The following is a 25460-nucleotide window of genomic DNA, read 5'->3' as shown; positions in this document are numbered from 1 at the left end:
AACAATTAGGTTCTTATTTTGAATAGCTTTTGATAAGGTTGTTTTATGAAAAATATTTTAACTAGTTTTTTGAGCATGCAGATGGATCAACAGAGCTGTCTTTTGCAGAGGCAGGCCTGTGGGCGTAACCGAACCCTGCAGTGACTGTACTGAGTTTGATTTAGAGGAGGTCTCCTGGCAGGTTGCTTTCAACTAGCCTGTAGTTGTAAATCTGGCTGTTGAATTTGGTGGTTTGGTTGGCCACATTTTTGTTGTTTGTTTCTTTGTTTACAAAGATCAGAACTTTGCTAGTTGTTGCTTTGATTATCTTTTCTTGGACTATTTTTCAGAAATTTTAGCTGAACCAAAAATAGAAGTGTCTTTACTTTGGGAATGTTGACTCTTACTTTCCTAGAATTAAGCCAAATATTGATGTTCTATTCAGAGATGTGAAAATTTTATTTCCACTTTCTTACTTTCCTAGCCCCAGCCCGGAAGTCAGTTTTGACAGACCCAGATAAAGTCAGGAAGCTGCAGCAGAGCGGAGAGGCCTTTGTTCAGGATGACTCCTGTGTTAACATCGTGGCACAGCTGCCCAAGTGTCGGGAGTGTCGACTAGACAGCCTGCGCAAGGATAAGGACCAGCAGAAGGACTCTCCTGTGTTTTGTCGCTTTTTCCACTTCAGGAGGTAAGGCATTTGTTAGGAAAGACTAAGGTAGTCTGGTCTCTGCATACTTTTTCTTCTCAACAGGACATCTAGAATATAGAAATTATATTTTTTGTGTTTGATAATGTAGACTTTTCTGTATCTTATTCTGTATCTTATTCTTTTACGCTTTTCCTCATACACCCCAGGCTAGCCTCAAACTGTGTATAGCCAAGGATGACCTCAAACTCCCAGTCTTTCTATCTCTGGTTCCAGAGTACTGGGATTTCCAGGCATGTGAAACCACACTTGACTTAATAAGGTGCTGAGAAGAGAATCTAGTGCATGCTAAACCTAAGCATTCTACAAACTAATTTAAATCCCCAGACCTCTGTATATGTATTTATATACTGAGCTAAATCCCCAGCCCTCTTTATATATACTAAGCTAAACCCCCAACTCCTTTTTATATATATAGCAAAAAACATATTAAAAGTACAAACTTTTCAGATAGTTTTCATAGAAAAATACCCAGGTAATTTTAATGTTTTGGTCAGGAAGTTTGTTTGGGCACACTTAATTGGTGTATTGTATAAGCTGTTTTGAATCTTCACCAAAGTATAAGAAGGAGTATCCATCTTCTGCAAATATTTTGGATTTCTGTACCGTATGCATTAGAATTATTATATAGCACTGTGTCTCAGGTGATCAGTTTGTTGCACACACCTCTGACCCTGTATTCTGATGGGATGTCTAGCAGTAGCATTGCTGGGTCAGGTGTATGCTAAGGTTCTCCTGCCAGACTGCCCTGCAGAAAGGGTGCTCTTTTGCCCTTCACGGAGGGGCGTGTGTATAATTTCTTGTTTTCTTTTTTATTTTCTTCCATTCAAATTTGTTCACATCATGTTATTTGTTGACTTTTCTCTTTGTGTGTTGCACTCCTATTTAAATTAGATTAATTACAATTATTAAGTACATTTGTCAGTACTCCAGTGAGATAAAGTAGACACGGTCACTGTTTGCTTCAGTGAACCCTACAGTAACCAGAAGAAATAAATCATTAATAAACTGATGTTTAAAAATAGACAAAAAGAATATGTAGCAGAAGATGGCCTAGTCGGCCATCAATGGGAAGAGAGGCCCTTGGTCTTGCGAAGATCATAAGTCCCAGTACAGGGGAGTGCCAGGACCAGGAAGTGGGAGTGGGTGGGTTGGGGAGCAGGGCAGGGGGAGGGTATAAGGGACTTTTGGGATAGCATTTGAAACGTAAATGAAGAAAATATCTAATAAAAAAATGGGAAAAAAAGTAAACAAAAAGAAATAAAATTGCTGCTTTTCCCAAACCAGTATGTTAACAATGTTCTCCTCGCACAGATTGTTAACAATTAAAAATAATTTATACAGCTTCACTAGAATGACAGTTTTATAACAGAAGTGTCAGAAAAATTAATTGCCCTAGGAGTATAGATAATATATCAGTATCTAATAGCTTGACAGCTGTTTATAATTTAAGTTTTAAAGTCCTCTTCACCTTCACTTCTGATTGCTGTCTCTTACTCTACCAGTCATATTATCTTACTTTTCCCATTAGTGTATATTCCCACTGTACAAGCACATGAATTTATGATGTCCTTATCATACTTGTGTGAAAATGCTATGCTTTTCTCCTGATCCCTCCCTCATTTCCCTTTATTTAGTCCCTCCCACTTCACAAAGAATCCCTTTTTGGCTGGCCTTTTTTTTTTTTTTTTTTTTTTTTAATGTTTGCAATTTTATAGAGAAACTTGCATGTTTTTATTGTGTTGTTTAAAAAATAAAGATTCATTTTATTCCAATCCTTTGTCTAAAGTGAAGCAACTTTGCTTTCTGTTTTGAGACACGATGTTCTGCATATAAGCAAAGCTTACATAGTACAGTTTTTTTTTTTTTAAAGATTTATTTATTTATTTATTTATTATATGTAAGTACACTGTAGCTGTTTTCAGACACTCCAGAAGAGGGAGTCAGATCTCGTGATCGGATGGTTGTGAGCCACCATGTGGTTGCTGGGATTTGAACTCCTGACCTGTGGAAGAGCAGTCGGGTGCTCTTACCCACTGAGCCATCTCACCAGCCCCCATAGTACAGTTTCTTAGATAGCAAGGGATTTCATGTTCAGCAAGTTCTTATAAGCAAGGGGTGCTCTTGTCTTCTTCTCATTGTCTTTGTCTATTAATCTAATTTAAAATATAGTTTTAGATGCAAGTTGAAAATTATTGCTGAGCTAGATTAAATGAACAGGCCATTTAGATCACACTTCTGTGTTTTATATCAACTTAATGCTTCCAGCTTCAAGTAAAATGTTAGGTTTTAAAAATATTCAAAACTGGGCTGGAGAGATGGCTCAATGGTTAAGAGCACTGACTGCTCTTCCGAAGGTCCCGAGTTCAATTCCCAGCAACCACATGGTGGCTCACAACCATCCGTAACGAGATCTGATGCCTTCTGGTGTGTCTGAAGACAGCAACAGTGTACTTACATATAATAATAAATAAATCTTTTAAAAAAATATTCAAAACTAATCTATAGCGCCGTCTCAAACCTTCCACATGTTAAGAGTGCGTTTTGAGAATATTCAGCCTGCCTATCTGTTTTTAGGTTCTGAGTTTCATCCTTTTTTTTTTTTTGACCACTTATTCTGTAAGACTTATTTGACTCTTCTGGGTGCCTTTTCCAAGATGTACCACTCACTTGAAAATACACTACATTCCTTGGGAAACTGCTTTAGGTAGTCAGGGAAGACTCAAAGAGAAAGAGCAGGGTCATGTAGCTGTCAGGGCTGAGTTTCATCTTAACATTGCCTTTGGAAAGACTTAGGAACTCACGCTCTAATGAGCCTCGAGGGTATGTGTGGACAGCAGACACCTTCAAATCTGTGAGGTCCTAGCTGCAGTGCTTCTAATAAGATGTCTCTCTTTCTGCTGTTGTTGGTTTACTTATTTTTACTTGTTACTGTCTTTGCTGTCAAGATCCAGTTCTAGGAGAGATTGTCTATGAAGGTTACATGATAAACTTGGGTCAAGTACAAAATACACATCTCTCTCATATACCCTATCTAGCCTGCCTTTTAAGAGAAAAACAGTGATTATTGTTTGTTTTACTTAGGTTTTTTTAAATCCTTCCAAGTGACTAGCAAGTCATTGTCTGCCATTAGCCATGGAGAGTACAGAAAAACAGGACAGGATTTATTGCCTGAAATAATATTTATGTGGTAATTAGAAGTTATTAATCAATCTTGTTGTTTTCCCACTTCCAGATTACAATTCAACAAGCATGGTGTGTTGCGGGTAGAAGGCTTCTTAACACCAAACAAGTATGACAGTGAAGCGATTGGCTTGTGGCTGCCTTTGACCAAAAATGTTGTGGGGACTGATTTGGACACAGCAAAATATATCCTGGCCAATATTGGAGACCACTTCTGTCAAATGGTGATTTCTGAGAAGGAAGCTATGTCGACTATTGAGCCACACAGTAAGAGCATCTCTTAGGGGGCAGGATGTGTGAGTCCTACTTGACCTCTGTTTCTTTCTGACACCTAAGTTGCATGGATTTTATTTTCACCAACATGGTGATACTATCGTGACATTGCAGTTTTCTTTTTATAGTAGGTTTCCCCTGAGATGTTCTGTCTAGAGTTTGTTGTGGAAGAGGTCTAAGGTGTAGCATCACCTTTTGGTTTGAAGGGTCAATGTGAGTTGTTAGTTGCATTTGCACAGCCTTAACCAGATATATAGGCTCACCAGAAGCTGGGATCAGACCTCGGGTTGATTACAACAAAAGATTCTTAATTCGTGGTACATAGTAAAGACGGTAAGACCAGCTAGGCATACCCTAAGCCTCCTGAGTCCCACAATGTCAGGCTAGGTTCCAGGCATTTGAATGGAACCAGCTCAGATGGAGTCAATTCTTCCCACATCCTGGTTTGAAAGGATAGCTGCAGCTGCTACCTTAGTTTGAGACTCTGCTCTTTCCTCTTTAGGGGCACTCCTTCACTATCAGGAAGCCTAGTAAGCTACCAGGGTCAGTTTGTGACATATCAGAGATGGACTGCCTTTGCGTCACACAAGATAGTGTCTGGAAGGATAACACCTTTTTTTCTTTGTACATGCTCTGGAGAAATGAGATGCCTAGCTAAAAGTACCATGGGACTCTTATGTCTGTCATTTTGGATTTTGAATAGCCAAGTATGTTTGAATGGCAGTGTCTACACTATTCTTGAAGAATTTTGGTTGCAATAAACAATTGAAGCTAGCTCTGGCACAAAATACTTTCGATAAATGTGGATCCTGTCATTTCTTTCTCAAGACTTTTAAGAAGATTTATATATTTTTATTTTGTGTATGAATGGTTTTGCCGACATGTATGGAAATGCACTACATATGTCCCTCGTGCTCACAGAGGCTAGAATAACTCCTGGAACTGTGATGTTAGATGGCTGTAAGCCTCCATGTGGGTATTGGGCTAAACCTATATGCACTAAGTGCTAGGAACTGAAATTGTACTATGTAACCTTCATTTATACTCAGCACAGCATTCATTCATGTCTCAACAAAACAGAAAACAAAGTTGCTTCACTCTAGACAAATGAATTTGAATAAAATGAATCTCTTTAAACAGCACAATAGAAATATATGTTTCTCTATAAAATTGCAAACATCAAGGAAAAAAAAATCAGGTTTTCTCTTAAATGCAGACCTTAAGTGAAAAAAAGTGACATGAAAGCCACAGTGGGATTCCTTGTGAAGTGAGAGGAACTAAAGAAGAGGATGTGAGGGAGTGATCAGTTCTTTACAAGAGCAGAAAGTACTCTTAACAGATGAGGACAAACCATCTCTCCTGACCTACTTCTTAGATTTCAACAATGGAATCCAGACATGTTCCCGGGGATCAGAAACTCCAGGAGCTGCTGGAGTTATTGTGAAGGGGGTAGGGGGCAGCTTTAGAATTATGCTTCTCTTCATGTGTTCAGAAGTCAGAGGTGTGTTTCAACTTCCCTCTTTGCTCTGGATAGAATAAGTGACACAAGTTTCCCATTACGCTGATGGGTTTCTTCTGACATAGATCTGGGTAAAGGTGGCGCGTGTAAAGAAACTTGATTACACTTACTGCTTTGTGCCAGGCTGCATTTGACTGCAGTGCATAGGCACTTCTTTGAAATGTGTTAGTTGTTTTCTTCCTGATAAATCAGACCTGCTTTAGGTTTTAAGGAAGTGATACTGGAGTTTTTCCCTTTTTTTGTTATTGTTGCTTTTTGTTTTCCCATACAGAAAAAAAAGTACAGGTAGTTGTCTTTTAAGAGTATAATTAAGGAATTTTCTCTTGGTGGTAGATTTTTCTTTCTTGGTTTTATGATCATCCTGTTCTGTTACATAAGAAGCTGGTTGCATTAGAGAAGGAAATGAAATACCATGGATGATAATGAAAGAGATCATCCTACCAAGAAGGCAGTAAGAGCAGGTGTTCACCACAGGCCTTATTCTCTAGTAAGTAGTGGCTAGGAAGTCTAAATATTTCCTAACAAAACACTCTAATACAAACAAATAGGACAAAGTTCATAAAACCTCATCAAATGCCCCAAGTTCTTGATATTGTGCCTGGCCCATTTCATTATAGTATAGTAGTAGTTCTTTGTTGGAATGAGTCAGTGTAAAGTGAAATGTCATTTGGGATGTATTCGGGGTAAAGAATTAATTCACCACAGACATGGTTATGAAAAAAAAAGTCTCTGTGGAACAAGAATGCAACAGTGTTGAACCAGTGGACACCGACTTGACCTCCTGCCATTCACACCAGTGTTCCCTTGTTCCTACTCCAGAAAGCTTTCTGATACTTGATATGGGTCATCTTATTACACTCCTTCCTTTTTAGGGGAGGGGCTTCCAATTGGTATGTGTAGTCATGAAACCCCTTCCTCCAGTCAGTGTGGTCTTGCCTCCTGGAATGGAAAATGTGGCTTTGTAGATTCCTAGGTTGTTTCTCATTTTGCTGGATATTTGAGTTAGTGTGGATCAGTCCTGTGTATCAGCAAATGTCAGTTGTGGGCATGGCATAATAAGGTTTCTGATAAGTGAAGGACATGACCTTGGTACTTTATACCCTACAGTAACTTAATTCAGTGTTCCCTTCAGGACCTTTTAGTCTTTGTGAATTTAGAGCATCTGTGAAAATGCTGATGATTGGTTTGCAGTTTGAATAATACATTGTATCCCTTGGAGAAAGTGTAGCCCGTGCAGCCTTGAGATTCTAAAAGAATTGGTGAGGTTGGAACTGTGGTGAGGATACCTGTGGCTGAGTTCCACCTCTGTACCTGCTGCTTAGGCAGTCACTTCCTCCAGGAGGAAGAACAGAGTATGAGTGCTTGGTGCTGCTTACACACTTGGACAGGCATGCTGAGGGACAGCAGAGCTTCATGGGTAAAGTGGACAGACTAAGTGGGAACTCTAAGCACGGGAAGTCTCATACTCCCACCTATGTTTGGTTTCAGAAACCCTCTGTACCTCAGGCCTAAATGGCTTATTGATTTTTGCAGGACAGGTTGCTTGGAAACGAGCTGTCAAAGGAGTTAGAGAAATGTGTGATGTGTGTGACACAACCATTTTCAACCTGCACTGGGTGTGCCCTCGGTGTGGGTTTGGAGTATGTGTAGATTGCTACCGGATGAAGAGGAAGAACTGCCAACAGGGTGAGTGAGAACTTGAATATCCTCCACCCCGGTACACTGGACTTAAGTTGTTTGTCGGTTTGTGGTTGATGGTTTCTGAAGCACTGGGGTTTTAAGGTTCATGGAAAACAGTTACCACAAATCCATTATTTACAGGTGCTGCCTACAAGACTTTCTCTTGGATAAGGTGTGTGAAGAGTCAGATACATGAGCCTGAGAACCTGATGCCCACACAGATTATTCCTGGCAAAGGTATTTCCTATGAGGCAGGGATCACCACCCCCTCACCTCCAGCCACGTGTCTTGGGTAACTTAAGGGGCTTTAGCTTGCTTTTACTTTGTGTAGTCTAATTGCCTGATTACTTTTAGTATTGTCCTAAACGTACTCAAGAAACATGTTAAATAATATCGCCGCGCTTTTAAAGCTCTCAGGGACTGCATAGTAGAAAGAAAGGAAGTGCCCATTTCAGGAAGGAGGGATAAAAAGGAAGGATGGAGCAGACCATCTTGCTGCTGAGAAAAACATCCCTGTGGGAACGTCTTCTGTGTTGAGACTGTACATGGTAGCTGTCTTTAGCATTTGCCTCTGTCCTCTGTTTTAGCCCTCTACGATGTTGGAGACATTGTGCATTCTGTCAGAGCAAAATGGGGCATAAAGGCCAATTGTCCCTGCTCCAACAGGCAGTTCAAGCTCTTCTCAAAGCCAGCCTTAAAGGAAGACCTGAAACAGGTATTGCTGCTAGTGCTTAGTTGACTGTCCTTATGATTTCATCTGTTTCTCAGCAAACCCAAGGGCTTCTGTTGCTGTGTTGGAAAGGAATACAGACAGCGGTCAGTCTGGGAGAGGCTTCATTGATGTGTGCTGCAGTTCATCTCCCTCTCCCTCGTCGTGCCACTTTGTGTGCTTTATTTGTGACTTCTTAGTATGTTTGAAAGTAGACACAGATCAATCAGTCAATCACTTTAAAGCCACTTGGTGTTTGGGGCTGTAGGAATATGTGTATTCCTGGCTGATATGTGAGGGCAAATACCAAAGTACGTTCATTACTATGTCTTTTGTTTTCATTAGTAATACTCATAAGCTAAAAGTTAAAATCTCTGTCTTATCCTTGTTCTGTGTTACACCAGAGGTTACTATTTGTGTGAGCTATGTATTTTACTGGCAGGCTTTCAGGGAAGAAAGAAAACGTCAGTCTTCAGCTTATACCTAATTCTCCTTTTACATTTACAGACATCCTTGTCTGGAGAAAAACCAACTCTTGGGACCATGGTCCAGCAAAGTTCCCCTGTTTTGGAGCCAGTGGCTGTGTGCGGGGAAGCAGCCTCCAAGCCAGCCAGCAGCGTGAAGCCCACCTGTCCCACCAGCACTTCACCTTTAAACTGGCTAGCTGACCTTACCAGTGGGAATGTCAACAAGGAGAATAAGGGTGAGTGTCCCCCTCCCTCCTGAGGACTGGAGCACATTCACTGTAGACTTCTTGGTGAGCTTGCTGTGACACAGGAAGTGTTCCTGCTGTCATTCAGGTACAAACCCCTGAGAAGGGACTGTCACCTCCTCATACAACTTAGGTGAAGTTGAAATCATGTTTGGCGAGAGGTGGTGATGAGAATTCTTACTAGTACTACTGACAGCGTATACAAAAATAGCACATTCTGGTTCCTTTCCCCTTGTTTATCTCCCTCCCTGGCAGTCCTGCCTCTTCCCTACTCATTTCTTTCAGTGACTTTCTGTTTTGTGTCCTATAGAGTCTAACTAGGACTGTATATATAATCATTGGTTTGAAACCAGCTGTTAGAACCTGGCGAGCTCTCCAGTGGTTGCTCTAGAATTTTAGTTCACCAAGTAGCAGAGCCCTGTGAACTACCACACACACACACACACACACACACACACACACACACACACACACACACACACACACACACACACACCACCCATAGCTAATTGTTTGTGTGGCCTGATGTGTGTGCCCAGTTCCAGTAGGAGAAAAGGCTAGAAAATGTGTACATGCCGAGTGATAGGTAGATGACATTTCGTAGGCCTTCTCCGTGTTTTCTGGTTCTTAGGGGTTTTTTTTTTTTTTTTTTGTGCTCCCTCTTCCTTCTGTGTTCTGTGTCCCTGGACCTGAGTTGTTGGACATGTTTCAAATGTTTGTTTACTTGCTGCTGTCCTGTCTTGTCTAGTCTCAGTGTACTGTCTTCTCTTGCATTCTTCTACAACAGCTGGACTTTGGGATCAGATAAAGTTAGACAAGAATTTAGGTCATTTTGCTTTCTAGAAAGAGAAAAATTGAAAGTCAGTTGTTTTGTGCAGACATCTTAAAATTGTTCTGAACCAGCCTCATGATGGTGGTGCATGCCTTGAATCCCAGCACTTGAGAGTACAGAGTGAGTTCCAGGATAGGTAGGACTACACAGAGAAACCTTGTCTTTTTAAAAAAAAAAAAAAAGCCTTAATGAGATTTGAATCCATAAAGGATTTGTAAGAATGACCATCCTATGTACATATGTACATATAACTGAATATGTAAAAGTTAGAGAGGAAAGTACTGTGATGAGATGGAGAACCTTTGAGGTTTAACTCTGGGTATTTTTATACATCAGACTCTAAAATTAAGACTAGAAGGGGACACCGTTAAGGGTTTCTCCTCCTGCAAAAGCACTCAGAGCAGACATTCTATTTGGGGTTGAGTTACTGTGCGGTTTAGTCTGAGCTTAGTTGATCCTGTATCATCCTCCTGAGTAGCTGGGACACATGAGAACACCACTACACTTGGCATGACTTGTTTTGAAACTGTTTTAAGTGATTCACTCTGTATTGGGAGTAAGATAAAGGTTCTTTTCCTTCTAAGCACTCTACTAGGAGTACTGACACAATAATAAATAATTTTTTAAAGTACTATTTGCAGTGCTGGAGAGATGGCTCAGGGTTTCAGATTGCTTGCTGCCTTTTCATAGGACCTAGGTTCAATTCCTAGCATTCATGTGGCAGCTCACAAATCTGGAATTTCAGTTTAGGGATCCAATACCTTCTTCTAGCCTTCACGGGCACCAGACATACATACAGGCAAGATACCCACATCCATAAAATAGGAATAGAAAATACCACACTGTTTCCTGGTTTCACCTGGGTATTCGATACTGTTGTAGAACATCAACTAGGAACTCTGACCTAACGCACACCACTAGTTTTTATTCTTCTAGGGTTGGTTTTGGTTGGTGGGTGGTTGGTTGGTTGGTTGGTTGGTTGGTTGGTTTTACAAGAAGAAAGCTACACCCTAAGTTATTCTGCTAATAGAAACTAGTAAGTAATTTGCCTTAAATGCATATCTGAATGTTTTCATTTTGTTTTAGAAAAACAGCTGACTATGCCAATTTTAAAGAATGAAATCAAATGCCTTCCACCCTTGCCCCCTCTGAACAAGCCCAGCACAGTCCTCCATACTTTTAACAGCACCATCTTGACACCTGTGAGCAACAATAATTCAGGTTTCCTTAGAAATCTTTTGAATTCATCCACAGCAAAGGTATGTGCTCATTTTATTACTTGTACCCCTTATGAAGCTGAGTAGAGAAAATGACATGAATCATGTGTCATTGTGGGTGCTCCATGGGCTCATAGGAATGGGTTGGGACACTGTCATCTTCTAGCTACAAACATTTTTCCTGGTTTTCACTTTCTTAAACCTGAGAGTATCTAGCTTGAGGACTTGCCTCTTTACCTGGCTTCTCTAATTTGGTCTCTTGTGGAAATTCGATGTGATGTGTGCACATCATACAGTTTCAGAGATGGGGTTTTTTCAATAGTAGAGAGTGGCATATATAAGTTTTGTGTTTTTTATTAAATTCAGACAGAAAATGGATTGAAAAACACACCCAAAATTCTTGATGACATCTTTGCCTCTTTGGTGCAAAACAAGACTTCTTCTGATTCATCCAAGAGGCCTCAAGGACTGACAATCAAGCCTAGCATTCTTGGCTTTGACACTCCTCACTACTGGCTGTGTGACAACCGCCTGCTGTGCTTGCAAGACCCCAACAATAAGAGCAATTGGAATGTTTTTAGGGAATGCTGGAAACAAGGGCAGGTAATGCTGGCTTCTGTCCCCTCTGTGCTCCTTTGTGGACTCCTTGGTGTTGCTTATTTACTCTCCTCCTGGGTTGGTATTGTTTGTTTTGGGTAGATGTATTAGCACTGTCTGGCTGTGTGTTACTTTGTATAAACTGAGTCAACTATACTTCTTCCCACTCAGAATTTGAGTGCTTTCAGCCAGCTATTAGTTGGTGTTTGATGAGCGAGACAGGCCTGAGTGATCTTGTGTGGTCAACCTCAACTGAAGAAGTGAAAGTGACTAAGACACTGTTGGGATTTGAGGGATTTGACAAAATGCAATTTAAAAACAAACCACATATCCCACTTTTAAGGATTAAAACCCGTGCCAGGGGCTGGTAAGATAACTCAGTGGTTAAGAACGCCTGCTGCTCTTGCAGAGGACCTGAGTTGGTTCCCAGAATCCATGTTTGTATTGCCACTGCCTATTACATCTCCATGTTTAGTATATCTAACGCCATCTTCTAGCTTCCAAGTACACCTGAACACGGATGACAAGACATGCACAGAGGCACACGGGTATACACATAAATAAAAACAAATGTAAAAGAAAAATACAAAGGAAAAAAAACCCATGCTCTGAAGGTAGTAGTTCTGCATGGGTCACAGCCATGTAGTGTCATCTTGAAATTGGTGTGATACCTGCTGTCAGGAGTAGCACTGTTGGCTCTTCAGTTGTGGTTGATCCATCTACAGTGTTCATAGCCTTGTGGGTAACACTTGTTGGCCTATATGTCATGTTCGTACACTCCTAGCCTGATACTGTGCCTAAGCGGGCATCAGAAGAATGGTCTCTTCTCTAGCAACTTAATAATCAAGCCGGAGAGCAAAGTGTGTAGCAGATGAATAATGAAGATATAGCCACTGTGGATGCTCAGAGAACTTAGCTGTCATTTCACCAGCCGAGACTGAGGGCCAGCTGCTTGAAGAGGGGAAGAGCTAGTAGAGGTCAGACTTAATCTCCTCCTCCTTCCTTTAGCCAGTGATGGTGTCGGGCGTGCATCATAAATTAAACACTGAACTCTGGAAACCCGAGTCCTTCAGAAAAGAGTTTGGTGAGCAGGAAGTAGACCTAGTCAATTGTAGGACCAATGAAATCATCACTGGAGCCACAGTCGGAGACTTCTGGGATGGATTTGAAGATGTTCCAAGTATGTATTAAAGACTTCTCAAGGGGGTTAAAGCTGTGTAAAGTGGACACAAGAATAGCAGGAGCGTAAAGATTCAGGACTTCAAGAGGAACTCTTTTTTTTTTTTTGTTTTGTTTGTACAAAGTTTATGCTTTTGAAGTGGTATATTTCTTCTAAGAATAGTTCTGAGTAATCCGGATCTGTAGAGTTCAGAAGGTGGGGGTATAGGGAAGAGGACACAGATGGTCCTTCTTAGTCCCTGTACAGAATAGGAGGTGCTCTCAACCTCTATCAGAGCAAAACAAGTCCTTTCCATTTCATTGAGTTTGAGCCCCTGAGAGTTTTGTTGCTGAGGGGAGATGGCAGTGAGTGACACTGGCAGTGGGCAGTGAGTGACTGCTGATACTTTCACAAAACTACGAGGAAGGCAAAGTCAGTCCAGCAACAAGCTTTGTGTGTTCAAAAACAGGATCAGTCTTTATTTTGCTTTCTCTAAGATACAGCTTTATTTCTTGTGGCCATAAAAATAAGAGTTGGCAATTGGCAGAAATAGTGAAGTAGTGTTTGTATGCCAAGTGAATTTTTTTGATTTTTGAAAAGGTTCAGATAAGCCAGGCGTGGTAGCGCACGCCTTTAATCCCAGCACGCGGAAGGCAGAGAGGCAGGCAGATTTCTGAGTTCAAGGCCAGCCTGGTCTACAAAGTGAGTTCCAGGACAGCCAGGGCTATACAGAGAAACCCTGTCTCAAAAAAACCGAAAAACAAAACAAAACAAGAAAAGGTTCAGATAAAATACTTTATTTGCAATATTAAGATATTAACTAACTTATCCTTTTTTGTTTCTGAATTATGAATAACAATTCCTTTATTCTGGTTAATCTCTCCAGACCGTTTGAAAAACGACAAAGAAAAAGAACCAATGGTGTTGAAACTTAAGGACTGGCCGCCAGGAGAAGACTTCAGAGACATGATGCCTTCCAGGTATGCTTTCAGATACAGATTGAGCGAACTCCATCCTTCACTTGGGGAATGCCAAGTTTCTCAGATAGCAGGAAAGTAGTTTTTAAGGAAGTATAAGACAGCTTCATGGTTTTACTGGTTCTGATGTTTTTATATTGTATGCACACCTTTAGGAGATAGGTACATTTCTAATGAGATGGAGAAAATAGTGACTTTAGATCTAGGTAGGAATGGTCTGCACATTTAATGTGGACGTGCCCTACCCTGAAGACTCTCAGGCTGGTTTTCAGACAGTCCTGGGATCAGACACACCCAGAGTAATGTGTCATCCCAGAGTCTAGTTCCTCTCATGAGATACTTTTCAGCTCTATAACCTGAAACATTCCAGATCATTTGAGCATACCTGTGTAGTTCTAAATATCAAGGCTAGCCATCTCTGTCTCAGATTTGGTCTTTTTTGTATAGAAGGTACAAATGTCCTAGTATACTAAAGTAGAAAGGAAGCTTGCTTTGCAAATTATTGGGTTTCTTGTTCTAGGTTTGATGATCTGATGGCCAACATTCCACTGCCTGAGTACACCAGGCGAGATGGCAAACTGAACCTGGCTTCCAGACTGCCAAACTACTTTGTACGGCCAGACCTGGGCCCCAAGATGTACAATGCTTATGGTAAGAAGGAAATAAAACATAGTGGAAATAAAACAAGATGTTTGGAAAAATGATTAGATAGAAAGCGGCTGGACACTGCTTTCGTTCTTGCACATTTCTCTATTTCTTGGTCACATGTGTGTGTGTTTTCATAATTGCAGTTTTAAGGCAGGTTACAATTTTATAGTTTTGTTTTCTACGCCTATAATTAATAGAACTTCATAATGTGTGGTCATTTCAGTCTAGGTGGATATCTAGGTCAGTTTTGCTATTGTTTCCCACTAATGTTATTGTGTGTGTGTGTGTGTGTGTGTGTGTGTGTGTTTTGCAGAAGTTATGATGCTATAGAAGAAATGAATATCTGAGAAGGTTTTGAGATCAGTTTCTGGCTTGGTTTAAGTATTTTAGCCAGAGGTAGAGCTGTGTGTCCTAGACACCAATATATGGCAGTGCTTGTAAAAGCTTTCCTTATGATTTGGGGTGGGGGTTGTTGTATATAATCTTGGTTCTATCTGAGTTGATGCTTCCTCAAGAGTTTAGAGTCTGGTTGTTTTAGCATAATAACCCATGCCAGTATGGGTAGGCTGTGTTAAGAGTCAGTTTATCCTTCTTTTGTTGTAACGCTCCATTTCACAGTGTTGTGCAGCCACAACAGCCTGCTGTCCCAGTTACTCTTTGGGCACTCTTCTTTGGAGCTTTACTCCCAGTCTCTTATATTTATGATTTTATCAATACATCATTGGGGGCTGGAGAGGTGGTTCAGTGATTAAGAGTATTGCTGCTCTTCCAGAGAACCTGGGTCAGTTCACAGCACCCTGATCAGCAGCTCTTACGCTAATAACTTCAGCTCTAGAGGGTCTCATAACCCCTGACTCCCGAGTATATGTACACATGTGACATACACTCAACACAGACCCAAAACACTAAAAAAAAAAAGATTTAAAGTATTTTTTGTTAATAGTCTGCTTTTATGTTTTAAGTAGACTGACTTTTCAGATACGCTTTCATGTGGCCGTATGTAACTTGTTTCATTCACCTTGGTTTTGACATGTTAATTCCTTTTTGTACTTGCATTTTGTACTTTTTTTTCCACCAGATAAATACCTTTTAAATTCATTGAAAGCTGCTATGTCTAGTACAGGTGCTCTTATGCTCACCATCCAGTGTAAACCACTGTCAGCTCTTTTATTATGATTGTCTATTCCATTGTCTTCCCTTTATATGTTCTTTTACCATTTTAAAGCACATCTCAAATTTCATTATTTGAACCAAATGCCCAAGGCTTTACCTATTTGTAGGGCTGTTATTTCAGCACATTGGAAACAAAGCAAAGTAGAGCTAGGTTTTAGGGTCCTAGGTGACACAAATGGAAACTACCATCCCTTAGTTTTAGCCCCTCTCAAATAGCATCCACCAAGCAAGCTAGAAGTGAAACCTTTCTCCAAACAGTACAGCCCCCTTTCTGAGGTTGCTGTGCTTCGTTTCCTACCCAGTACAAGAGGGAGAGTGCTGGTGTCAAGAGTGGCCACAGAGCAAGGTGAGCCTCCTCCTGTGGACACACTATGAACACGGAAGAGAATTCGGTGCAGTGGGCAGTGTTCCCTCCTGCCTGCAGGTCATTTTACCACTCTGATTTCTTGTATTCTTAGTTCTAAGCATCCTGGTATACTCAGGTTTTTTTCTTTCTTTCATTCATTTTTAAGGATTGATCACTCCAGAGGATCGGAAATATGGGACCACAAATCTTCACTTAGATGTATCTGATGCAGCCAATGTCATGGTTTATGTGGGAATTCCCAAAGGACAGTGTGAACAAGAAGAAGGTAGGATCTGAATATTGAAGCTGGGCTTACTGTCTAAGCCAGGATACACTGTTCACACTTGCTTTTTCTCTTATCTAGAAGTCCTTAGAACCATCCAAGATGGAGATTCTGATGAACTCACAATCAAGAGATTTATTGAAGGAAAAGAGAAGCCAGGAGCCCTTTGGCACATATATGCTGCTAAAGACACAGAGAAGATAAGAGAATTCCTTAAAAAGGTGAGTTGCTAATCTTGTGTCATGTGGGGGGAAGCATAAGAATAGCAATACTATAAATTCCCATACAGTGCAAATCCGTATCAATTGGATGGGCTGTCAGTAGTTGCTAAGAAACAAGGATTCTAAAAAAGGGGCGGCCTCGTCTTCTGTGTTTATTTTCAGTTTTAATGCACTTGGAGATTTTTGCTGCCTTGAGTTTGCCTGATCATCATATTATACCTTTTGTTGTTGTTAATACTGCCTTGAAAATAGGAGCATTTCACTAGTTCATGAATCAGTCCTTGGCCCCAAGGTCTCATGTTCTGAATAAATTGCTAAAGTCTCAATTGGTTTTGTTCTCATTTGGTGAGAGACTCACCTTAAGTGATTGTCATTTAAAGGACTAGCAGGAGCCGGGAGAACTCAGTTTCACTGTAGTTGCAGAAGTTATGTGGAAGTTCCCAGCTCTGGAAAGATAGAGCTGTCTCTCCTGAAACTTGTTCAGTGTTGAGGCTGCTGATTACAAACCAGGGATTTGTGACTAATACTCTGAAGTCATACCTGAGTCATAGGAACATTCCTAGCCCATTTGTGGTCCTGACACCAGGTAGGTTCTTTAATATCCAGTTGCTAAAAATCAGACTATTTGACTTCTGGTCACCATATTCCCTTAATGATGTCACTTTTTTTTTGTAGTATGGTTTTCCAGACACTGAATGTAGAAATCTTTGGGACTGTTTCATAAGTCAGACAGTAAATGCAAGACAAGTTGGTTCATGAGGAATCTGTTTACATTTAAAAAGAGGAGGACCTAAATATTGTCCAAGAGAGTACAGACTGTAGGAAGTGATAGCAGGAAGCACGGTTCTGTGTTTCTCTTGATTGCATTCTGTTAGTGAGCTTGAACACTATTTCTACCAGTGGGAACGCATAACTTGAAGACGGCCTGATGTTTATTGACTACTTGTATTTTGGGAAGGGAAAACACTCTTACTGGGTTTGACATTTGCTAAGTTGCATGCTATTTTTACTGTATTGTAGGTATCAGAGGAGCAGGGTCAAGACAACCCTGCAGACCATGACCCTATCCACGATCAGAGCTGGTATTTAGACCGATCGCTGAGAAAGCGCCTCTATCAAGAGTACGGCGTGCAAGGCTGGGCTATTGTACAGTTTCTTGGGGATGTGGTGTTTATCCCAGCAGGAGCGCCACATCAGGTCAGAACCTGTTACTAATTCCTGTTTATTGCCTTTCTGCTGTGATCTTGTGGACTTCTTACAGACGTGGCTTGATGTCTTCCAGGTTCATAACTTATACAGCTGTATCAAAGTGGCTGAAGACTTTGTGTCTCCAGAGCATGTTAAACACTGCTTCTGGCTTACTCAGGAATTCCGTTACTTGTCACAGACTCATACCAACCATGAAGATAAATTGCAGGTAAAAATAGCACCAGGTCCAGGCATTTGCTGCCTATGGCTCATGATTCAGTAGTGACCTTAGAGAGTCAGCCTATCTGGCCATGTCACCGTTGGGATAGCTTTCTACCTAGTCCTACCATGCGCGTGAGTGATAAAGCTACAAGGCCAGAGAAAGCCTCACCCTGGTCATTGCTTAGGCACTGAAAGTCCTTATCCCTGGCTTAGCCACAGCCAGTGTTCTGGAACACAGGACTTTGTACTGCAGTGCTTTTGCTACTTGTGGTTGAGCAGGATTGGAAGAACTGAACATTGGGATCAGATGGGGCTGTTGTTCAGAGACTTCGAGTAGTGGTGTGAATATGTGTGTGTGGCAGCTCACATTGCAATCCCAGCTTCACTAATCCAGAGTCTGAGGAGGGTTTGAAGGCCACCCCGAGCTATACAGCAACATCACAATTTAAACTAAATCAACAGTGAATTAATGCATATTGCTTCAGGTTTGAAAACTACAAGTCTGATAAAACACTGTATACTCATCCTTGGCCAAAACTGATTGTAAGTTCTTCAGAGAAGGATGGTGTAGGTATGGCATACTGGTCTCCAGGAGCCAGAGGCCCTCAAATTACATGTTGAGCATTAATTTAAGTTCTAAGAGAAGTTTGTGTATGTGGTGAAATTATTCTTGGTGAGAGATTTTAGGTTTTAATGAAACAAGTAATTTTTTTTCTTCTGTTGCTTTAGGTGAAAAATGTTATCTACCATGCAGTGAAAGATGCAGTTGCTATGCTGAAAGCCAGTGAATCCAGTTTGGGCAAACCTTAACTCTTCTCTGCACAATGGAGATGAATTATTGGCAGCTGATCAAACTCTTCAGGCAGGATTCCTGTGGACTTTGAGATTTCCTGTTACCTCATCTTCTTTTTTAAAGTACACCTGACTTGGGAGGGTACTGTCTCTAATGTATATTTCTAGTGTTTACAGACACTAAGTGTGTATATGTAGTAACTATTTACAGACCACGCATCCTTATACTGTGACTTCACCTAGATCTTCTACCAAGCTGAAGACCCTGCTGGCTCTGAAACAATCCTTGCAGTTACTCCCCAGCTGTTCGTCTGGACAGCTCATTCAAGTGGATTTTTAACTATTAGGGATCACTGCGAAGTTTCGTTGGATTTTATTTTATGTCCTTCAGAGCACCCTCCCCCACCCACTAGGGTCCAGAAGAGCAATGGAGGAAGTGACAGCTAATGGTGCAGTTCTAAATATATATTGCATAGGACTGGCATTATATAGCAGAAATAACTACTGTATAATTCTTGGGGTTAACCATCTTTAGTTAATGGAATTTTAATTTAAATGAAGCTTTGCTAATTTTAAGTGGTAAGCATTTTGCATTAAAATATTCCTATAATATTTTGTCGCTGTTCTTTGTCCTTTATTCTTTGTTTACTCTCTCGAAAATAAAAGGGCTAAACTATTGAATTAGATAATCATTTCTTAGTGACTAATACAGCGCTGATCTGTCCTGCTTTTGTTAAGAGCCATCACCAGTTTGAAAATGGGAACTAACCAAAACCCAAATAGTGACTGTTAACTGCTAGGGTTAGGACAGCTGCACCTAAAGTCCTCATCTCTGTGAAGGGACAGCATTGGTAAAGAAGGCTACCTTGTGGTCCCTCTCCTGGGCTGCAGAAGGAATTTGTTCATTAGTGCTAAGCAGACAAGGCCTAGAGTGTAGGTGTTAACCTTCCAAGTAATAATACATTTCTAAGTCTATCGAAACAGTTGGTGAATATTTCTTAAAAGCTCCTTTGTAGATTTGGATCTAGAAGCTACACTATTGCTTAGAAATCAGCTATGTCAGAACAGCAGCGTAGGGAAGCCACCTTCAAGCCTGCTGTCAAAGGTTCTCATACAGAATTACAAGAACTGTTACCCAGAGTTGAACTTACCTTAATGACAAAAGGCAAGAGCCAGCAAGAACTTTCACATCCTCATATATACCTGAAGTTAGATTATGAACTGATCTAGTTCTTACTCTGGAATCTCTAGTGTGTTCAAAGAAGAATGTAAGAAATGTGTCAAAGAAATTGTCAGAATGGCCATGTTTAGAAAAAATCTGCATGCAACTTAAAATGAAGCAGGATGGTTACAGTTAGAAATTCAATGTGAGAGGCAGCAAGAGGGCTCTGGTTACTTAAGTGTTTTTCCTCTAATGGGATTAGAGGAGGAGAGAAAGCCCCATACAGTTGTCCTCTGACTATTTCACATAAAAGTCACACATGTCCCATATCAGTTAAAATAATGAAGTATACAAGAATAAAGTTCTATGAATTACATCACGGGGGGGGGGGGACGGGACGGACGGGACTTTACATTGAATATTAGGAAACAAAAAGGATGCTAATTTTCCAGTTTTGTTTTTTCTTGTTTTTGGTTTGGTTTGGTTTGGTTTGGTTTTTCGAGACAGGGTTTCTCTGTGTAGCCCTGGCTGTCCTGGAACTCACTCTGTAGACCAGGCTGGCCTCAAACTCAGAAATTTGCCTGCCTCTGCCTCCCGAGTGCTGGGATTAAAGGTGTGCGCCACCATAGCTCGGCAATTTTCCAGTATTTTAACACATGCCATTAGATTGAGCAAACCTATCTAAACCAATAAGGATATATTTCTAAAATGTAACAACCTAAACTTTGGGGGAGACAGCTGAGTCTAAAGTACTTGATCTGAGATCAGATTCCCAGCACAAGCAAAAACCTGGGCATGGAAGTACCTGTAGCCCCAGTTTGCTGAGAACAGCCTAACCACCTTCTAACCCCCAAGTCAATGTCATATCCATGATAGAGAGTAATTTCTAAGACTTCTCCAAGTAGATGGGGACAGAAAGCACTTGTTGCAGAGGACCCACAGAGCTGCTTCCACTTGCTTGCAACCTGAGCTCCATTCACTGTGGTACCATTTATTTCTATCTTTCCCAGACAGACAAAGCACTCAGACACATGAAATAACGTTTTAAGCGAAGTTTTTAAATCTAAAGTTGCTAAGAGAATGACTGAGGAAGACATCCACCATTGACATAGCTTTCACATATCAAGGAAGATGTACTTTATACAAAATAAGTGTAATCTAAAAATGGTTCCCTAATGATGCCTCCAAAGTACTTCTATGTTGAAAATATAACAGCCATTCTGTAGAATCCATGCTTCAAATGTTAAGAATAAATAGTATGACCAAAGCCATCAATTAGAGGAAAAAAAATCAGAATGAAAGCAATGTATTTGGAACTGATATATAAAAGTACAACTCAGGAAAAATGGTGATTCAATTTAAAACAGTGCCTGGAATTTATAACATGAATTAGCCATAGCTCTCCACAGAAACAGACCTAAGGGAGACTTACTAGCATTGCTTACAGGCTGTGTGGTACTGTAGTCCAATGGCTGTCACCCACAAGGCTGGAGGCCTCTGTAGTCACAATCTGGAGCTGAAGTCCTAGGAAATTTCTGGGGAGTTGCTGGTCTTTAGTCTCTGTTGGAATTCTGAAGAAGTTGGATGTAAAACTGGCCTCAGCAAAAGAACAAATGAATGTGCCTTCAACAGTGAGGCCAAGTACACAAAGAACAAAGCTGCTCTTGACATCCTTTTATTTGGGCTGCCACAAGAAAGTGTGACCCAGATTTAAGGGTGGGCCTTCACGATTTAAATAATCTGGTTAAGGAATTCCCTCACAAACCAGCCCAGCAACTTGGATTTTAGATGACTTTAGCTGTAAGCAAATTAACAACCAAGATTAGCCATCACAGACATATGAGACCAAACTTGGCAAATAATGATACAATAATGCATATTCAGTAGGAAAGTAGTAGTGCACTCCTTGAATCCCAGCACTTGGGAAGCAGAAGCAGGTTCGTCTCTGTGAGTTCGAGAACAGCCAGAGCTATGTAGTGAGACCCTGTCTCTAAAAATTAAAAAAGGTCAAAGAAAGAAGTGTGTTTGTTCTTAAATCTCTAAAGACTTTTTTTTAAAAAAAGTGACACCCTTCCAATTCTACAGATTAAAGTTAGGAGTTGCTGAAGGCAGCCAAGCGTGCTTGCCTTGCACAAGGCCCTGGCCTTCCTCAGTTCAGAAGCCTAAAGTACAGTAGTTTCCCCCAGCCCAACCATACATACCAGTGAGTCAGCAGAACAGGGATTTGCCGCTGTCAATGAAGTGGTGCTACTGATGGGAATCTCAAAGCCTCGCAAGCCACACAAATCTGTCCTCTTTTCAAAGATGGCCTTGATTGGCCTCTAACTCAAATCCACCTACCTCTGCCTTTGCTGGGATTAAATGTGAGCCATCACACCAGTTCATTTTCTATTGCTGTATTCTCCAGGTAGGTATTTTAAAAGAAAAGCCTTGTTTTGGGGCTTAAGTCATGGATGCCTAACCTCTGGTAAAGGTTACATGGGAGGCAACCGTAACAGGACTGCATGGATGCAGGTGAGAACTAGCACAGTGAGAACCAATGCCAAGAAGAAAGACATAAAGCAAAGAGGTTTCAAAAACCTCAACCTCACACAGAGTATAAAATGAAAATTGCAGGGCTGTAGAGATGGCTCAGCTGTAGGGATGGCTCTTGCAGAGGTCCTGAGCTCAATTCCCAGCAGCTACATGGCAGCTCACAACCATCTGTTATGAGATTCGATGCCCTCTAGTGTATATGAAGACAGCTAGCTACAATTTATTCACATAAATCATAAAAAAGAAAATTACAAATCAATACTAAAAATAGTCCTAGATGAGAAATATTAAGTTCAAATACAGCAAGATGTTAAAAATGGGATGACACAAATTGAATTGTGCACGGCCAGGTTAATATAAGAATATCTGCATAAACCAGTTAAACTGAGAGTTTGTGCTCTGTAGACCAGGCTGGCCTCAAACTCAGATCCACCTGCCTCTGCCTCCCAAGTGCTGGGATTAAAGACATGTGCCATCTCTACCCAGATTTATACATTCTTTTTGAGTCATCTTCAAACCTACAGTTCAGACTGAACATAAACTATTGTTTAAAAGTACACACATATACTCAGTAAGCTGGTGAAATGGGCTCGTGATAAAGCTACTTGCCATCAAACCTGGAACTCCTATTGGTAGATAGAGCCAAGTCCTGCATGTTGTCCACTAACCTTCATACATGCCCACACACACACACACACAAAATACATGTTAAACTCCAAATCAGAAATGACAAGATTTGCTGCTCTGAACAAACACGCAAATGGTAATGCATCCAGTTGGGTAGGAAACACTAGTGTGTATTTCTCATCACTTCATAAGGAAGTCTGGGCCCAGCAATGCCCCATCCTCTTGTTCTATTTACCTCTGGCTGTCATGGAACTTGCTGACTAGATCCACCTGTCTCTGAAGTGCTGGGATTAAGAGTATGTCACTGCTGTCACCAGCCTACTCCACACCCTTTTCAGCGCTCCCTTCCCTCTCCCACCCTACCCCTTCATTGGCTTAGTTTTAAGTTACTGTCACATCAGCCTTGAGGACTAGACATTTTTTTCCAGGGGAGATACAGGGTCACCAAATACCTTTAGGTTTTGTTTTCCAGCAAATGTGTGGTTTTTCCTTTATTCTGAAGGGACTACTGCTGCACAGACTTTTTTCAACCTTTTTTTAAAACACCCTAGAAATGTTAACCTACTGTTTGTTGGCCACAGGAGACTGTGGCTCTGTGATCTGCTTCTTCTGTCAGGACGACTAGACACTGCGGCACGCCAGGCTGTAATGATCAACAGGAGCCCTGAAAAGGTGGGGTCTGCATGGGCCCTTCTCCGAGGATTTTTACTGTCACAGTTCTTTTAGATGGCATTCAGTGAAACAACTTGTGTGTATAAACCAGTCGGGGCAGACGGGCTATATGTGAGCCTTGGAGAGGGGAAAGTAGTTTTCAGGGTGAATGTAAGTCATTAGCTGGAGTATTTAAAGTATTGGGAATGCCTCATTTGCTGGGCAGTTCTTATGGTGGAGTGGAGTTTGAGCTTGTAGGTTTGCCTACTTGATTTTCCTCAGATAAAGGAAAAGCTCAGAGGAGCTACCTGAACATGGCAGATGGCAACCTTAACTATCCGGCTTTCCCCACAGTGGCCTGTGATCAGAACCTGTGTTACATCTTACTGAAGATCCTTTGGCTCTTAAAGATTCTTTTTCTTATGAGGCCTCTACTGTTAACTGGCCCAGTGTGAGTCCTGCAGAGTTTAGCATGCTGTTGTGGGGATTGCTTTGGGATAAGCACTCCAACACCAGGGAGGAGTAGGCCAGGACAGCTCCTGAAAGGCCTCGGTGCTGTGTCCAGTTTGAATTCTTGTTTTATGCTCTAAACCACAAGGTAGGGTGGGCAGGCAAGCGAGAGCTGCCAGGTAGCAAGGAAAGCCATGGTGGGCAGAGGCAGTACAGACAGCTTCAGTGAATCGCTTCAAGTCAGGATGTAATAACTGTAATGATTTCCTACCTTCCTTTTTCAACGCTGACTTTTTGCTTCCTGCAGAAGCCTTTTCGGAGGGTTTCAGGCATTATTTCTTTAAATACTCTCTGTTAAGACTACCATCTGTAACATTGAGCTCAATGCAGTCACTCTAGACCGTTGTCTTTTATGTAAATCCTTGAGAACAGAAAGCAGGATAGGAAGTTTGAAGTTTTTTTCATCTGCCTTTATGACATGAGATGGAGAGGCTGGGACGGGGGCAGAGGGGCAGGGGAGGGCATGACTGTCTGCCTCGGGTGAACAATGTGAGCACTTTGGACTGGAAAAGTGATGTTTCCGTTTACAAAGTGAGTGGGGCTGGGGCTGCACCATGGTAATCGAAGTGCCCTGGGATTAAGTGCCAATTTTATTGGCAGCAAGTGAGTCCTGATGGGGTGGTAGAAAAGCCAGTATTTCTGTTGCTGCACCTCCTTTAACCACGTGGGATAGAGGGCCGTGTTGCAGCTGTAAACTGTTTCCAGCGATGCCAATAGAAACAAAGGGGAAAAAGAAAGAGTACATGCAAGCATTCTGCTCAGCATGAAAGCATGGCCTGTTCACTGAGGGCTTGGGAGAGAGCTGTGAGTCTCCTCTACCCAGCTAAAGTCTGATTAGCAACATACAAAGCAAAGTGCCCAGGGATATGGGCAAGTAATGCCAGTGTCTCTGTAAAGAAACTCACTTGCTCTCTATCAAGCACTGTGGCGTTCCAACACATCAATTCTTCCCCATGGAAACCACAGATTCAAGGCAATCCCAGTTGACAGGAGCAAACTATCTTTTGAATCTCAGTAAATTAATTCTAATGTTTAAACAAAGAGGCAAGAGACCCAGAATCACCAACACAACTTTAAAAAGAAAAAAAAAAAAAAAGAATACCGGGCGTGGTGGTGCACACCCTTAATCCCAGCACCCCACAGGCAGAAGCAGGTAGACCTCTATCAGTCTGGGCCAGTCTGGGCTACACAAGCTCCAGGCCAGCCAGGACTACATAGTGATTGCCCAGCTCAAACACGGCAAGGGGTGACTATGTCCTGACTGATCATTTCTGTAACACTGCTTTAGCACTGTGTGCTTTTGACACTGTTTGTCTGTGGTGCTGGGAACTGCTCCACCACTGAGCCCCACCACTAACCTTTAGGTGGATGACTGGTTTGAGCCAGGGTTAATTATGTAGCCCAGGCAACCCTCCAGCCTTTGCCTCCCAAGTGACAGAGTGGTCTGTGGGCATCTGTGTCTCTCAGATCTGGCTTGGGGTGGAAGGACAACAGAACAGGGACGGAAGTATATCCAAATAATAAAACTGAGCAGTGTTGGCAAAAACAAACAAACAAA

General features: G+C 41.4%; 1 protein-coding gene across 6 annotated transcripts in view; it reads left to right on the top strand.

The window, feature by feature from the left end:
* Positions 1-19100, top strand: part of Kdm3a (lysine (K)-specific demethylase 3A) — a 44021-nt gene extending 24921 nt beyond the window's left edge. For 4 of the 6 annotated variants that reach the window (NM_001362200.1, NM_001038695.3, NM_173001.3 and 1 more), the window contains 16 exons: positions 464-668; positions 3922-4136; positions 7195-7347; positions 7483-7578; positions 7929-8056; positions 8558-8753; positions 10681-10853; positions 11178-11414; positions 12417-12588; positions 13454-13547; positions 14065-14195; positions 15878-15997; positions 16076-16215; positions 17236-17412; positions 17498-17632; positions 18355-19100. In NM_001362200.1, coding sequence (NP_001349129.1) covers positions 464-668; positions 3922-4136; positions 7195-7347; positions 7483-7578; positions 7929-8056; positions 8558-8753; positions 10681-10853; positions 11178-11414; positions 12417-12588; positions 13454-13547; positions 14065-14195; positions 15878-15997; positions 16076-16215; positions 17236-17412; positions 17498-17632; positions 18355-18435 — 2453 coding nt within the window. In that variant the 3' untranslated portion in view covers positions 18436-19100. The remainder of the gene's footprint in view (positions 1-463; positions 669-3921; positions 4137-7194; positions 7348-7482; positions 7579-7928; positions 8057-8557; positions 8754-10680; positions 10854-11177; positions 11415-12416; positions 12589-13453; positions 13548-14064; positions 14196-15877; positions 15998-16075; positions 16216-17235; positions 17413-17497; positions 17633-18354) is intronic. The other 2 variants (XM_030255050.1, XM_030255049.1) reach the window with 1 other exon arrangement.
* The last annotated feature ends 6360 nt before the right edge of the window (positions 19101-25460 follow it).

This window comes from Mus musculus, chromosome 6 (assembly GCF_000001635.26).
Source record: "Mus musculus strain C57BL/6J chromosome 6, GRCm38.p6 C57BL/6J".
Taxonomy (NCBI): Eukaryota; Metazoa; Chordata; class Mammalia; order Rodentia; family Muridae; genus Mus; species Mus musculus.
Note: the sequence above shows the minus strand (reverse complement) of the source record. Positions and strands in the feature narration are given on the sequence as shown.